This window comes from Rhinoderma darwinii, chromosome 1, assembly GCF_050947455.1.
Source record: "Rhinoderma darwinii isolate aRhiDar2 chromosome 1, aRhiDar2.hap1, whole genome shotgun sequence".
NCBI lineage: Eukaryota > Metazoa > Chordata > Amphibia > Anura > Rhinodermatidae > Rhinoderma > Rhinoderma darwinii.
Genome location: NC_134687.1, coordinates 655,729,207 through 655,743,925, shown reverse-complemented (window position 1 = coordinate 655,743,925; position 14,719 = coordinate 655,729,207). Strand labels below are relative to the sequence as shown.

Here is a 14,719-nt window from a genome sequence, read left to right as displayed (position 1 = left end):
TTAAAAGATCATAGATTATTATTATTATTAATTAGTATTAATATTTTATTATGATAGAGAGAAGAAAAAAAGAGAGAACATCATTCTTACCTATTATGTAGTCCACTCGCATTCTGTTCTGCAGTTTCCTCCACCGATCATACAGACGTTGTCCATGGATTGTGGACACTGCATTGCATCTTTTAAGTGTTGGTAAATCCTTCTCCACAGTGAGGGGATACTTTTTAGTAAACCTTTCAAATGCTTCCTCCTTAGACCAGACCAGATTACGGGAGGTTTCTGGTCTTGTGCTCTACCCATTTTTAGATTCTCTTCCATCGCAGCTCTGCAAAAGACACAATTATTTTAGTCAAAGAGATAATAGAAAACAGCAAAACAAAGGGTCAATAATATGAACATATTGCTGCCCAGGTACTTACTTTGAGGTGGAAGGCTGCTCTTGCAATTCTTGAATCCTGTCCGGTAACGATGATGCTTTTATCATGTTGTTCATGGTCTTCTCCCGATAAACACACTCAGCCGGGTTGTTTGAATGTGCCTGGTATTTTGCAAATAATTGTGTCTCGATGGTTTTCAAGCAATTTGAGGACACATAGGCTTCTGACATTCTCCTGACCGCCTGGCTGGTCACTGGCTTTAATTCAAATCTATACAATAGAAGAAATAATTATTAAAAAAAAGTTTATTACGTTGGCATGTAGAGTGGAAATCTAACCGTCACTAATAATTACCATGTATGAAGTCTTGCTAGATTGGTTGAAACATTGTGTAGCCTTTCTCTGGTGGTGGAAATAAAGAAGTTGCCAATCTTTTTGTTCGCCTTCACAAGCAGAGGCCTCACTATGTCGTGATATATTTCAAACCACTGAAAAAATTAATTAAAAAATACATAGTTGTTAGATTGATGAACGAAAGAATGATAGATGACAGATGCAGTAGATGAACTTGTACTGTAAGATTCATACTGTTTCCTCTTCTTTATTTAGGGGATTCACACTGCACATATAACGTTGTCCTGATATTGCTAGATGTACGTTCACTTATATTGCAAATTGGATATCACTGCCTTTATGAACGATTAAAATTACATTTTATTATAGATATCAAAAACTAAAAAAACGGCTAAATAGTCATAGAAGTATTTTAAGGCAAAAGCAGGGGGACCAGTAGGGGAACGCAGGTGGATACTGTACTTATCCACATATACCTCCACTTGCATATAGGATTTAGGTCCCGTTAAATTATAGTATAAACCTGGTCGTCCCTGCCACTAGAGCTGTGTCCCAACGCGTTTCCGCACCCCCAATTGGTAGGGTGCGTCATCAGGGGTCACAGTATTTGTTTATGAATTTGAAACACAAATAGGCCGGTTAGCACATGTTGCGTGCTCTAACATCCACCCGGCTCGTGCACGACACTAGTCAGCTGGTCGCACGCCGACCTGATATAGTCCTGGCCCCTCCCACTATCTGGAGGCACGGCGCCCGGTTTACCAATCCCACGCAGGTACGCAGGAATTACGTCACCTGCACGAAACGGGCCTCCGCAAGCGCCGTGATGCCGACGATGGGAGGAGAGAAAGCGTCCCTAGAAACCAGGGATACAAAGGCGGCCATTTAGAAACCTGGCAAGGATTGTTTGGCGATAGATGGCTTTATAAATAGACGGAAGCAGTGACTGACTGTGTTATACAGGAGCTGCAGGACTGTTAGATTGAATGATGGAATTAAAAATGACCAAAGTTAAATGGCATATGACTCGTAGTGTGGCATAGAGCTGGAGTGTACGATGACTCATATAATAGGGATCAGGTCATGCAAAAGGGAACATAGAATAGAATGATCGACTTGCATGTGGTACACCTTAGGTGGCATATGACTCATATCATGGCATTAAAGAGAGGTATGTAATTAGTAGAGATCAGATCAGACCAGTAGCACTATTGTGGAAAACGGGTTATAAAAAACAATTAAAGGACAATTGTTTGTTGAGGCCCGCAGGTTTCACAGTTTGCATACGGAAAATCCATTGGGCCTGTTTTTGTAAAATCCTCTTATTCAGATCACCCCCCCTGGCCGACGATCGTATATGCTCAATCCCCTGAAATAGAATCACATTGGTGTTACCAGCATGGCATTCCCATACATGTCTTGACACCGGAGTATCCTCATTTCTGCGAATGTCCCCTAGGTGGTCCCTGATCCTCCTTCTGAATTCCCTTGATGTCTTACCAATCAATATATTGCAGCCCACACACACACACACACACACACACAAAATAAGATATACAACTCCTCTTGTTTTACAGTTAATGAATGATCTATTGTCAAAAGTCCTCCCTGTAGTATGACTCTGAAAATTTTTGCGGCATAGTATGGAATCACACGCCTTGCATGAGCCACATCTAAAAGTGCCCTTAATGTCATGTGTTAACCATGATGTAGATGAGGTAGATTGCAGGTGGCTATGTACCAAACGGTCCCTTATCTTTCTACCCCTCCTATATGTCACCAATGGTCTATCACCCATCATACTTCAAATATCCGGATCTGCTTTGAGAATACCCCAATAGGCTTGGAGTACACTCATCACTTCCCAATTGGAGGAATCAAATGTCCCTATGATGCGTATCTGCTCATCAATCGACCGCTTCCTAGGAGTAAGTAGATCACTTCTATTGAGGTTTAGAGCATGCTGATACGATGATCTCAAGACTTTATGAGGATAACCTCTACGGCGGAATCTATTTTGTAGGTCTGTTGCAGCTATTTTGAAGGCTGTAATGGTGGAGCAATTCCTACACACCCTCAAGTACTGCCCCTTAGGTATTCCCCTTTTCAAGGGTACAGGGTGCCAGCTCTCCCACTTAAGTAGACTATTGGTCACTGTTTTCTTCCTAAACACACTGGTCTGGATACATGCTTGTTCGGTCTTGAATATACTGATACCAAGGAATGTTATTTTGTTGTCATGAATCTCAGAGGTGAAGAAGAGCCCCATCTCATTGACATTAAGGATGGCTACAAATTCGCTAAACTGTTCCCTGGTTCCCGTCCAGAGAATTAAAACATCGTCAATGAATCTTAGCCACAAGAGGATCATAGATGTCCATCTCTCCATGTCCTCATTAAACACAATCTTCCTCTCCCACCAGCCCAAATATAAATTGGCATATGAGGGGGTGCAGGGACAACCCATCGCCCCCCCCCTGAGCTGCTGATAGTATTTACCATCGAACAAGAAGAAGTTATGTTCAAGGACAAATCTAAGTAAGTCAACTACAAACTCATTGTGTGCCTGAAAATGTATTCCCCTTTCAGTGAGGAAGTCCCCTACAGCCCTACACCAAGATTCATGGGGTATAGATCTGTAGAGGGCCTCCACATCCAGTGAAGCCAAGTGTACCCCGGTATCACATCTGATACCATCAAGTCTTCTCAATACATCCATAGTATCTCTAATGTAGGATGGGAGAGTCGACACAAGGGGTTTAAGAATTTAATCAATATAGAGACCAGCATTTTGGGTCAGATTATCTACCCCTGAGACAATGGGGCGACCCTTGAGGGGAGATGTACCTTTATGCACCTTCGGTTAGCTATAAAAGGTGGCATATTGTGGATGATCGCCAAGGATGAATCGTTGTTCATCAATACTGAGCAGATTCAATGATTTACCTTGATTTATTAGTTCCTTGAGGATGTTGCCAAAGGTCCTCATTGGGTCACTTGGTAAAATACGATAGCAATTTGAATCTCTCAAAATACGATGACACATTGTTGTATATTACCTCCGATCCATCACCACAATGTTGCCCCCTTTATCAGAGGGCTTTATGACAATGGTCTCATCTTTTTCAAGTGCTTGTAGAGCAACCATCTCATCTGTCGAAGTATTAAACTTAATTGGAATACTAGAATCCATTTTCCTCAATTGATCAACCACTACCTCTAAAAATACGTCAATCGGTGTATTATCATTAACGGTGCATTTCTTGTTGATGGAAGCCTCAAATTAGTAAATGGTCCATCCCCCATATTTCTTTGACCCTCTTGCAGTAGTTGATCAAGTATTCTAAGATGTGGTAGGTCCTCCTCTACAATCCCTAATTGCATGCACTGTCGCCTGTCAGGAGTTTAAAAAAAATAAAAAATTCCATTTAAGCTTGCGCCCAAAGAGATTGAGATCCTTGACCCATGTGAATAGGTCAAATCTATTTGTGGGCACAAATGACAACCCCTTCTTTAAGATGCTGGCCTCTTCTGTAGTCCAGATAAGTGATGAGAGAGTCATTATCTGCAAGTCATCCTCCTTATGACTAGAGATCATACTTCTCTCCGGTCTCGTAGGAGGTACTCTGAGATAAGATGGTTCCTGACTAAAAAACCCTCTCTGTTGGAGTTCTTTCCTCTACCTCTACCCCGTTGGTTCATACGGGTAGGGTTCCTCTCCTGATAGTGATTGCCCCTGAGCCTTCTATTAGGGAGTCTAGGGTTATCTGAATCAGATTGTTCTTGTTCGGAGGAAGAGAGTTCCGTATCCTGTTCTTGACCCCCCACATTCTTTGTACTGTAATCAAAGATTTTGCCCTCCTTAAAGTCAGCGGTATCACGGACAAATTGAAAATGCTTCCGTTCTTTAATGTGTCCCGTGAATTTCTCTATGCCTGGAGTACAACTTCTTTTCTTTCAAAGTCTGGATTACTGGAGAATTTCCTAACTGCTTCAATCCCCTCTTTTAGTTCATTAGAACTGCGGGCCAATAGAACTTTCTCTTCCTCTAATAGAATCCCCATGAACCTTAAAGATGAATCAATAGATTCCTTCTCCCATTTTTTTAGGAGGTAAGGTGACCTTACCCTTGCTGCTGGAATGAGGGTAATACGTAGGCCTCGAGGTACGATCTTATTTTTCAGGTAGGTATCTAGGGTTTGAATCTCCCACCAAGATCTAATATGATCCTTATAGATTTTTGTGAGTTTACTAAAAGAGGCACTAATCCTGAGGTGTTGTATTTGAGACGCCAATTCATTTTTAGAAAATACTTCCTTTGCATCGCTCATCCATTTAGCCACATTAATCTCACCAGTAAGGAAGCCTGCCATCCCCACTGTAATACTGAAAGATCAATAAAGGATTCACACTGCACATATAACATTGTGCTGATATTGCTAGATGTATGTTCACTTATATTGCAAATTGGATATCACTGCCTTTATGAACGATTAAAATTAGATGTTATTATAGATATCCAAAACTAAAAACTGCTAAATAGCCATAGAACTATTTTAAGGCAAAAGCAAGGAGACCAGTAGGGGAACGCAGGTGGATACTGTACTTATCCACATACACCTCCACTTGCATATAGGATTTAGGTCCCTTTAAATTATAGTATAAATCTGGTCGTCCCCGCCACTAGAGCTGTGTCCCCAGAGCTGTGTCCCAACGCGTTTCAGCACCCCCAATTGGTAGGGTGCGTCATCAGGGGTCACAGTATTTGTTTATGAATTTGAAACATAAATAGGCCGGTTAGCACATGTTGCATGCTCTAACATCCACCCGGCTCATGCACAACACTAGTCAGCTGGTCGAACGCCGACCTGATATAGTCCTGGCCCCTCCCACTATCTGGAGGCACGGCGTCCGGTTGACAAATCCCACGCAGGTACGCAAGAATGACGTCACCTGCACGAAACGGGCCTCCGCAAGCGCCGTGATGCCGACGATGGGAGGAAAAAAAGCGTCCCTAGAAACCAGGGATACAAAGGCGGCCATTTAGAAACCTGGCAAGGATTGTTTCGCGATAGATGGCTTTATAAATAGGCGGAAGCATTAACTGACTGTGTTATACAGGAGCTGCGGGACTGTTAGATTGAATGATGGAATTAAAAATGACCATAGTTAAATGGCATATGACTCGTAGTGTGGCATAGAGCTGAAGTGTACGATGACTCAAATAATAGGGATCAGGTCATGCAAAAGGGAACATAGAATAGAATGATCGACTTGCATGTGGCACACCTTAGGTTGCATATGACTCATATTATGGCATTAAAGAGAGGTATGTAATTAGTAGAGATCAGATCAGACCTGGAGCACTATTGTGGAAAACGGGTTATAAAAAACAATTAAAGGACAATTGTTCGTTGAGGCCCGCAGGTTTCAGAGTTTGCATACAGAAAATCCATTGGGCCTCTTTTTGTAAAATCCTCTTATCCAGATCACCCCCCCTGGCCTATGGTCGTATATGCTCAATCCCCTGAAATAGAATCACATTGGTGTTACCAGCATGGCATTCCCATACATGTCTTGCCACTGGAGTATCCTCATTTCTGCGAATGTCCCCTATGTGGTCCCTGATCCTCCTCCTGAATTCCCTTGATGTCTTACCAATATATTGCAGCCCACACACACACGAAAAAAAGATATACAACTCCTCTTGTTTTACAGTTAATGAATGATCTATTGTCAAAAGTCCTCCCTGTAGTATGACTCTGAAGAGTTTTGCGGCATAGTATGGAATCACACTCCTTGCATGAGCCACATCTAAAAGGTTGTGTTTAATGAGGACATGGAGAGATGGACATCTATGATCCTCTTGTGGCTAAGATTCATTGACGATGTTTTAATTCTCCGGACGGGAACCAGGGAACAGTTTAGCGAATTTGTAGCCATCCTTAATGTCAATGAGATGGGGCTCTTCTTCACCTCTGAGATTAATGACAACAAAATAATGTTCCTTGATATCAATATATTCAAGACCGAACAAGGATGTATCCAGGCCAGTGTGTTTAGGAAGAACACAGCGACCAATAGTCTACTTAAGTGGGAGAGCTGGCACCCTGTACCCTTGAAAAGGGGAATACCTAAGGGGCAGTACTTGAGGGTGCGTAGGAATTGCTCCACCATTACAGACTTCAAAATAGCTGCAACAGACCTACAAAATAGATTCCGCCGTAGAGGTTATCCTCATAAAGTCTTGAGATCATCGTATCAACATGCTCTAAACAGCAATAGAAGTGATCTACTTACTCCTAGGAAGCGGTCGATTGATGAGCAGATACGCATCATAGGGACATTTGATTCCTCCAATAGGGAAGTGATGAGTGTACTCCAAGCCTATTGGGGTATTCTCAAAGCAGATCCGGATATTGGAAGTATGATGGGTGATAGACCATTGGTGACATATAGGAGGGGTAGAAACATTAGGGACCGTTTGGTACATAGCCACCTGCAATCTACCTCATCTACATCATGGTTAACACATGACATTAAGGGCACTTTTAGATGTGGCTCATGCAAGGCGTGTGATTCCATACTATGCCGCAAAACTTTTCAGAGTCATACTACAGGGAGGACTTTTGACAATAGATCATTCATTAACTGTAAAACAAGAGGAGTTGTATATCTTATTTTGTGTGTGTGTGGGCTGCAATATATTGGTAAGACATCAAGGGAATTCAGGAGGAGGATCAGGGACCACTTAGGGGACATTCGCAGAAATGAGGATACTCCGGTGGCAAGACATGTATGGGAATGCCATGCTGGTAACACCAATGTGATTCTATTTCAGGGGATTGAGCATATACGACCGTCGGCCAGGGGGGGGGGGGGGGTGAACTGGATAAGAGGATTTTACAAAAAGAGGCCCAATGGATTTTCCATATGCAAACTGTGAAACCTGCGGGCCTCAACGAACAATTGTCCTTTAATTGTTTATTATAACCCGTTTTCCACATTAGTGCTCCTGGTCTGATCTGATCTCTACTAATTACATACCTCTCTTTAATGCCATGATATGAGTCATATGCCACCTAAGGTGTACCACATGCAAGTCGATCATTCTATTCTATGTTCCCTTTTGCATGACCTGATCCCTATTATATGAGTCATCGTACACTCCAGCTCTATGCCACACTACGAGTCATATGCCATTTAACTATGGTAATTTTTAATTCCATCATTCAATCTAACAGTCCCGCAGCTCCTGTATAACACAGTCAGTCAATGCTTCCGTTTATTTATAAAGCCATCTTCCGCCAAACATTCCTTGCCAGGTTTCTAAATGGCCGCCTTCTATCCCTGGATTCTAGGGACGCTTTCTCTCCTCCCATCATCGACATCACGGCGCTTGCGGAGGCCCGTTCCGTGCAGGTGACGTCAATCTTGTGTACCTTGGTGGGATTGGTCAACCGGGCGCAGTGCCTCCAGATAGTGGGAGGGGCCAGGACTATATCAGATCGGCGTTCACTCGGCTAGTGTTCGACCAGCTGACTAGTGTCGTGCACGAGCCGGGTGAATGTTAGAGCAGGCAACATGTGATAACCGGCCTATTTGTGTTTCAAATTCATAAACAAATACTGTGACCCATGATGACGCACCCTACCAATTGGGGGTGCTGAAACGCGTTGGGACACAGCTCTAGTGGCAGGGATGATCAGGTTTATATTATAATTTAAAGGGACATAAATCCTATATGCAAGTGGAAGTGTATGTGGATAAGTACAGTATCCACCTGCGTTCCCCTACTGGTCCCCCTGCTTTTGCCTTAAAATAGTTCTATGGCTATTTAGCCGTTTTTTAGTTATTGATATCTATAATAAAATATAATTGTAATCGTTCATAAAGGCAGTGATATCCTCTTCTTTATTTAGAACCAATACTGCTATTTGTTTTGTTGCAGTCTTGTGTTCCTGGATCGATATTACCACGTTGCTGTAGTTTTTTTGTGTTCTTTCTTTCCATTCATTGACCTACAAGATAAATATATTGTGAAAACCAGCACTACACAAATGTTCAAAGACAGCAATAAAAAACAAAGGTTACTTACTGTCATATTTTGGACCACCCTAGGTCGTTGCATTTTTTTTTAAGATAATGAGGGACTCCAAATAATTGACAACTGTTAATTTTTCGCTATCAAGGAGTTCATCGCCATTTTCAGCCATCTTCAACACCCTTTGCAAAGTGGGTCCAGCAACTTTCAACACCGTTCTCAAGTCGTCAGGCTTTGAAACGGTCTCCGATAAGCGCTTATGTCTGTTGAAAGAAAAGAAATGAAATTTAAGAAATGAAAAGGCAGAAGAAAAAATGAATACATATTAAATTATGTTCTTGTCAATCTATTCTAAGACCTCATAAAACTATTCTTAGACTTACTTCTTTGCAACATTCTCCTTGGAACTTCCTTTGCTCAGACTCTTTTGAAAAACTGCAAGCTTGCCGAGGTACATTTTGGCTGCATTGTAGGTCTTCTTGTCTTTGTCACCTAAACATCTGGCATTCATCAGGTAAAAGACGAAACGCTTCAAATTCTTCAGATGATTGAAGACGGTCGTATGAGTGTTTCCGATTGCCAGCAACTTGGCAAAGTACTCGTTTGTCTTCTCAATGTCGTAGACAAATTTCACAGATGGCTTCTTGCTCTCCATGAAATACAGGAAGCGAGCAACGTTCTCTACCTATAATGATGAAATGGGATAAATTAAAAGGAACAGAATCTTACATAGATGTATGTTATTTACATGATGATTTGGTGCTTACCTCCTGCTTGTTTCTGACAACGCTTAAGGTTGTTGCAAGATAGTTATCAAAACCAACGATCAACTCTGAGTTCAGAGAATGCCTCTTGTACAATCCAGCTTCTGACATTTTCTTCCTCAGTGGGTTGTTCCAGGATATCTTGGGATCGTCAGTCAGTGCTTCTTGGTCCATCACATCATCCTCTTCTTTTAACTCATTTTCTTGCCGTTCATACTTCTCTTCCACAGTGCCTTCATCATTTTCCTTGTCAGAGTCGCTTATCATGATGACTTCTTCTTCCTCCTCCTTTATGACATCCTCTGACTGTTGACAGCTATTAAACAAAACATTATATATTAATATCACATGCAAGGAAAATGTTTCCACAACATGTATAAAGCTTGGAGACAAAACATTTCTCACCTTTTGTGTGGACATTTTTAGTTTTTTTCTTCGACCGCTGGCTGACATTCTTTCGTTTCCGGGGCTTTTGCCATCTCAACTTCAGAATTATAATTTCTGACTGGATTACACCTTAAAAGTGTAAAGACAAAATGAATGATATTAGAAACATACATACAAAAATATAAAACAAATACTAATTTTTATAAAAGACCAATACTCTAGTTGTAATAGTGCATACCTTGGCACAGGAGGAGTGTTGATGATTGTGAACCCACGACCACTGAGGAACCCAAGGAGGTTTTCCATTCATTATATTATTACCCAATGGAGCTCCCTTCTCCTCTCTGCCTCTGTGCCCGGAATGCAAATGCCACTGTATTGTTTCAGCCCAACCCCTGGCCCAGCTATGTGTGAGATTTTCTAATGCACATACCACAGTATTGTTTTAGCTCAATCCTATGCCCAGCCAGTTGTGATTTTTTTTCAATACACATGCCTCTGTTTTTTTCAGCCTAATTTCTGGCTCCAGCCAGCTGTAATGTTTTTACATAGATTCTCCAATCTGTTGTTACAGACAAATATCCGATTTCACTCAGCTACCATTAACCTTTTGAAAACTAGACCCCTCAAAGTATTCAAAACAGCATTTAGAAAGTTTATTTAACCCTTCAGGCATTTCACAGAAATGAAAGCAAAGTAGAGGTGAAATTTGCTAATTTAATTTTTCTTGCTGAATTTCAATTGTATTAAAAAAAATTCTGTAACACAGAAGGTTTTACCAGAGAAACACTACTAAATATGTATTGTCCAGATTCTGCAGTTTTTAGAAATGTCCCACATGTGGCTCTAGTGTGCTCGTGGACCAAAACACAAGCCCTAGAAGCAAAGAAGCACCTAGTGCATTTTGAGGCCTCTTTTTTATTAGAATATATTTTAGGCAGCATGCCAGGTTTGAAGAGGTGTTGAGGTGCCAAAACAGTAGGAATCCCACAAAAGTGACCCCATTTCGGAAACTACACCAGTCAAGGAATTAATTAATTTTGACCACACAGGTTTTACACAGCACGCATTTGAATTGGGCTGTGAAATTAAAAAAATGAAATTTTTTCCAATAAGATGTCATTTTTGATAAAAATTTCTTCTTTTCACAGGGAACAAAATACCCCATTTTGTTGCCCAATTTCTCCTGAGTGCAGCAATACCCCATTTGTGGCGATAAACTGCCGTTTGAGCTCATGGGAGGCCTCAGAAGGGAAGGAGCGCTGTGTGTTCTTTGGAGTGCAGATTTTGCTGGATTGGTTTTCGGGTGCCATGCCAGAGGTATCAAAGAAATGGAAACCCACCAGAAGTGACCCCATTTTGGAAACTACACGCCTCAAGGAATTAATTTATTGGTGTTGTGACCATTTTGACCCCATAGTTTTTTCACATAACTTATTTGAATTGGGCTGGCAATTCAAACAAAATCACTCCCAGTAAGGGGGGCATTCTGGGGGCTGAATACTGGTGTCCTTCCCTTCATATATCCTAAATTTGTAGGTATGCCCTGATGCACTCTCGCACCGCTTATACATCTTCACACCATACCTTGCCCTCTTACTCGGCAGGTAATGGCGTAATTGAAGCCTCCCTTTAAAATGTACCAAGGACTCATCAATAGAAATACACGTCTCGGTGGTGTATGCTTGGGAAAACCAGGCACTGAAACGGTCGAATAGGGGTCTCCGTTTATACAAACGGTCAAAACTGGGGTCGTCTTCGAGTAGGCAATGATCATTAGGAGAAGCGAAGTATTGCCTCATTTTTATTTTTTTTTAGGTTCCAGTTCAGTTCTGAAGTTGCTTTGAGGGACCTATATATTAGACACCCCTATGAAACACCCCATTTTAGAAACTAGACCCCTCAAAGTATTCACAACAGCATTTAGAAAGTTTATGAACTCTTTAGGTGTTTCACAGGAATTTAGAGCAAAGTAGAGGTGAAATTTACATATTTATTTTTGTCAGAAAATCCTTTTTATACCATTTTTTTTCTATAACACAAAAGGTTTTACCAGAGAAACGCAACTTAAAACTTATTGCCCAGATTCTGCAGTTTTGAGAAATATCCCACATGTGGCCCTAGTGCAGTAATGGACTGAAGCACCGGCCTCAGAAGCAAAGGAGCACCTAGTGGATTTTGAGTCCTCTTTTTTATTAGGCACCATGTCCGGTTTGAAGAGGTCTTGTGGTGCCAAAACAGTGGAAACCCCCCCCCAAAAGTGACCCCATTTTGGAAACTAGACCCCTTGAGGAATTAATTGTATTTTTCATGGGGTGCATGCGGCTTTTTGATCAGTTTTTATTCTATTTTTAGGTGGCGTGGTGACTAAAAAAACAGCAATTCTACTATTGTTTTTTATTCTATTTTTTTTTACAGCGTTCACCGTGCGCTATAAATGACATATTCACTTTATTCTGCGGGGTGATACGATTATGGCGATATCAGATGTTTATAATTTTTTTTATGTCTTATGGCGTTTGCACAATAAAATACGTTTTGTAAAAAATCATTCACTTTTTGTGTTACCATATTCTAAGAGCCATAACTTTTTTATTTTTCCATCAATAATTCCGTGCGGGGCCTTTTTTTTGCGTAACGAACTGTAGTTTCAATCATTACCATTTTTATGTACATGCGACTTTTTTGATCTCTTTTTATTCCATTTTTTGGGAGGTGAAGTGACCAAACAATTGTGATTGTGGTACGGTTTATTATTATTTTCTTTTACGGCGTTCACCACGCGGGATAAATAACAAAATAATTTTGTAGTTCAGGCCGTTACGGACACGGCGATACCAATTATATATAGTTTGTTTATTTATCTATTTTTATTAATAATAAAGGACTTATAAGGGAAAAAGGGTGATTTTTACTTTTATTACTTTTAAAACTTTTATTTTCTTATTTCTACACATCTTTTTTTTAAATTTATTACTTTGTCCCACTAAGGGACTTGAGGGCAGGAGGCCCTGATCGCTATTCTAATACACTGCACTACATGCGTAGTGCAGTGTATTAGAATGTCAGCTACTCACTGACAGCAAGCATAGTGGGTCCAGACTTTGTTAGGACCCACTAGGCTTCTGTCGATGGCATAGCCGGACACCATTGTTTGGTGTCCGGTTGCCATAGTTACAATCGCCGGCCGCTATCGTGTAGCAGGCCGGCGATTGTAGCTTAACCCCTAAAAAGCCGCGATCCCTATTTAACGCGGCTTTTAGGGGTTAATCAGCGGGGACACAGCGATCGGTCCCCGGTGTAGGAGCTGCGGCAGCTGCTGTACGAGACAGCAGCTGTCACAGCTCCTGTATGTGTCGGGAGGACGGCAGAAATGACCGTTACTCCCGTGACGTACTATTAGGTCATGGAGCACGAACGATACAGCTACCATGACCTACTAGTACGTCCAGGAGCGGGAAGGGGTTAAAGAAGGCCTTCACGTCAGCCTCAATTCTTTATCATCCTGATGTGTCCCTACAGTTTTCGTTGGAGGTGGACGTCTCCTCTGTTGGTGCTGGCGCACTTCTGTTCCAGAGAGGTTCCAAAGGCAAGAGAGCGGTATGTGGCTACTTCTATAAGCTGTTTTCTCCCGCAGAGCGCAACTACTCAATTGGGGATCGGGAGTTACTGGCCATCAAGCTGGCTCTGCAGGAGTGGAGACACCTACTAGAAGGCGCAGCTCATCCAATCCTGGTCTTCATGGACCACAAGAAACTCACCTATTTTCAGACGGCTCAACGGCTGAATCCTCGTCAAGCTAGGTGGTCGCTGTTCTTCGCTCAGTTCCAGTTTGAGCTCCACTACCGACAAGAATGTGAGGGCCGATGCCTTGTGTAGGTCGTTTGAAACAGAGGACACTGTGGAGTACCCACAGAATATCATTGACCCTTCCTGCATCATCTCTGTCAACCCTCTGCAAGTTAGAGACATTCCTCTGGGAAGGACCTTTGTACGTCTGGCAGACAGAGGAAGAATCCTTCGCTGGGGACACAGTTCCAAGCTGGCAGGTCACACGGGTACCCGTAAGACCCGAGACCTAATTGCCCGTCAGTTCTGGTGACCCATGCTGCCCAAAGACGTCACAGACTTTGTCTCCTCCTGTACGGTGTGCGCAGCAACTAAAGTTGCCCACTCCAACCAGCTGGTCTGCTCCAACCACTGCCTGTGCCCGATGCCCCCTGGTGACATATTGCAATGGACTTTATCACAGATCTGCCTCTCTCTGCTGGATGCAGTGTGGTCTGGGTGGTGGTGGATTGATTTTCCCAGATGGCTCATTTTGTTCCACTGACTGGTCTGCCTTCTACTTCCCGACTGGCCGGCCTCTACGTCCAACACATCTTCTGTCTGCACGGCTTGCCTCTGAATAAAGATCTGGAGAGCACTCTGCGGTCTCCTCGGTGTAAAGTTGGCTCCTCCTCGGCCTACCATCCCCAGTCCAATGGTCAAGTCGAGAGGGTTAATCAGATTATGAAGAACTATCTGTGGCACTTTACCTCCAGGCAGCATGATGACTGGGAGCAGCTGCTTGATAGAAAAGTTTTAAATTTATGATTACATTATCTAATGAAGACTAAAACTGTGTATCTGTCAAACCTTGACTAACAAAATGTCTAGTATGTTTTATTGTTAAGATAACTGATATTATATATGAGGAGGGGGTAGCGGAATTCCTAAAAAGGGAGATTAGAATTTCCGGACAAAGGTTTAACTTTTAATTAGTTGTCAATTGTGATATATGAAGTAAAATG

At 42.0% G+C, this 14,719-nt stretch overlaps 1 protein-coding gene across 2 annotated transcripts in view; it reads right to left on the bottom strand.

The window, feature by feature from the left end:
• LOC142664153 (uncharacterized) overlaps positions 1–14,719 on the bottom strand; it is a 55,390-nt gene that overhangs the window by 7,615 nt on the left and 33,056 nt on the right. The window contains exons 2-6 of one of the 2 annotated variants that reach the window (XM_075843147.1): positions 9,945–10,055; positions 9,543–9,855; positions 9,159–9,460; positions 8,830–9,038; positions 8,624–8,752 (exon numbers count right to left, since the gene is read on the bottom strand). In XM_075843147.1, the coding sequence (XP_075699262.1) occupies positions 8,849–9,038; positions 9,159–9,460; positions 9,543–9,806 (756 nt within the window). In that variant the 5' untranslated portion in view covers positions 9,807–9,855; positions 9,945–10,055 and the 3' untranslated portion in view covers positions 8,624–8,752; positions 8,830–8,848. Of the gene's footprint in view, positions 1–90; positions 326–419; positions 648–731; positions 866–8,623; positions 8,753–8,829; positions 9,039–9,158; positions 9,461–9,542; positions 9,856–9,944; positions 10,056–14,719 lie in introns of those variants that run through there. The other variant, XR_012851210.1, reaches the window with a different exon arrangement.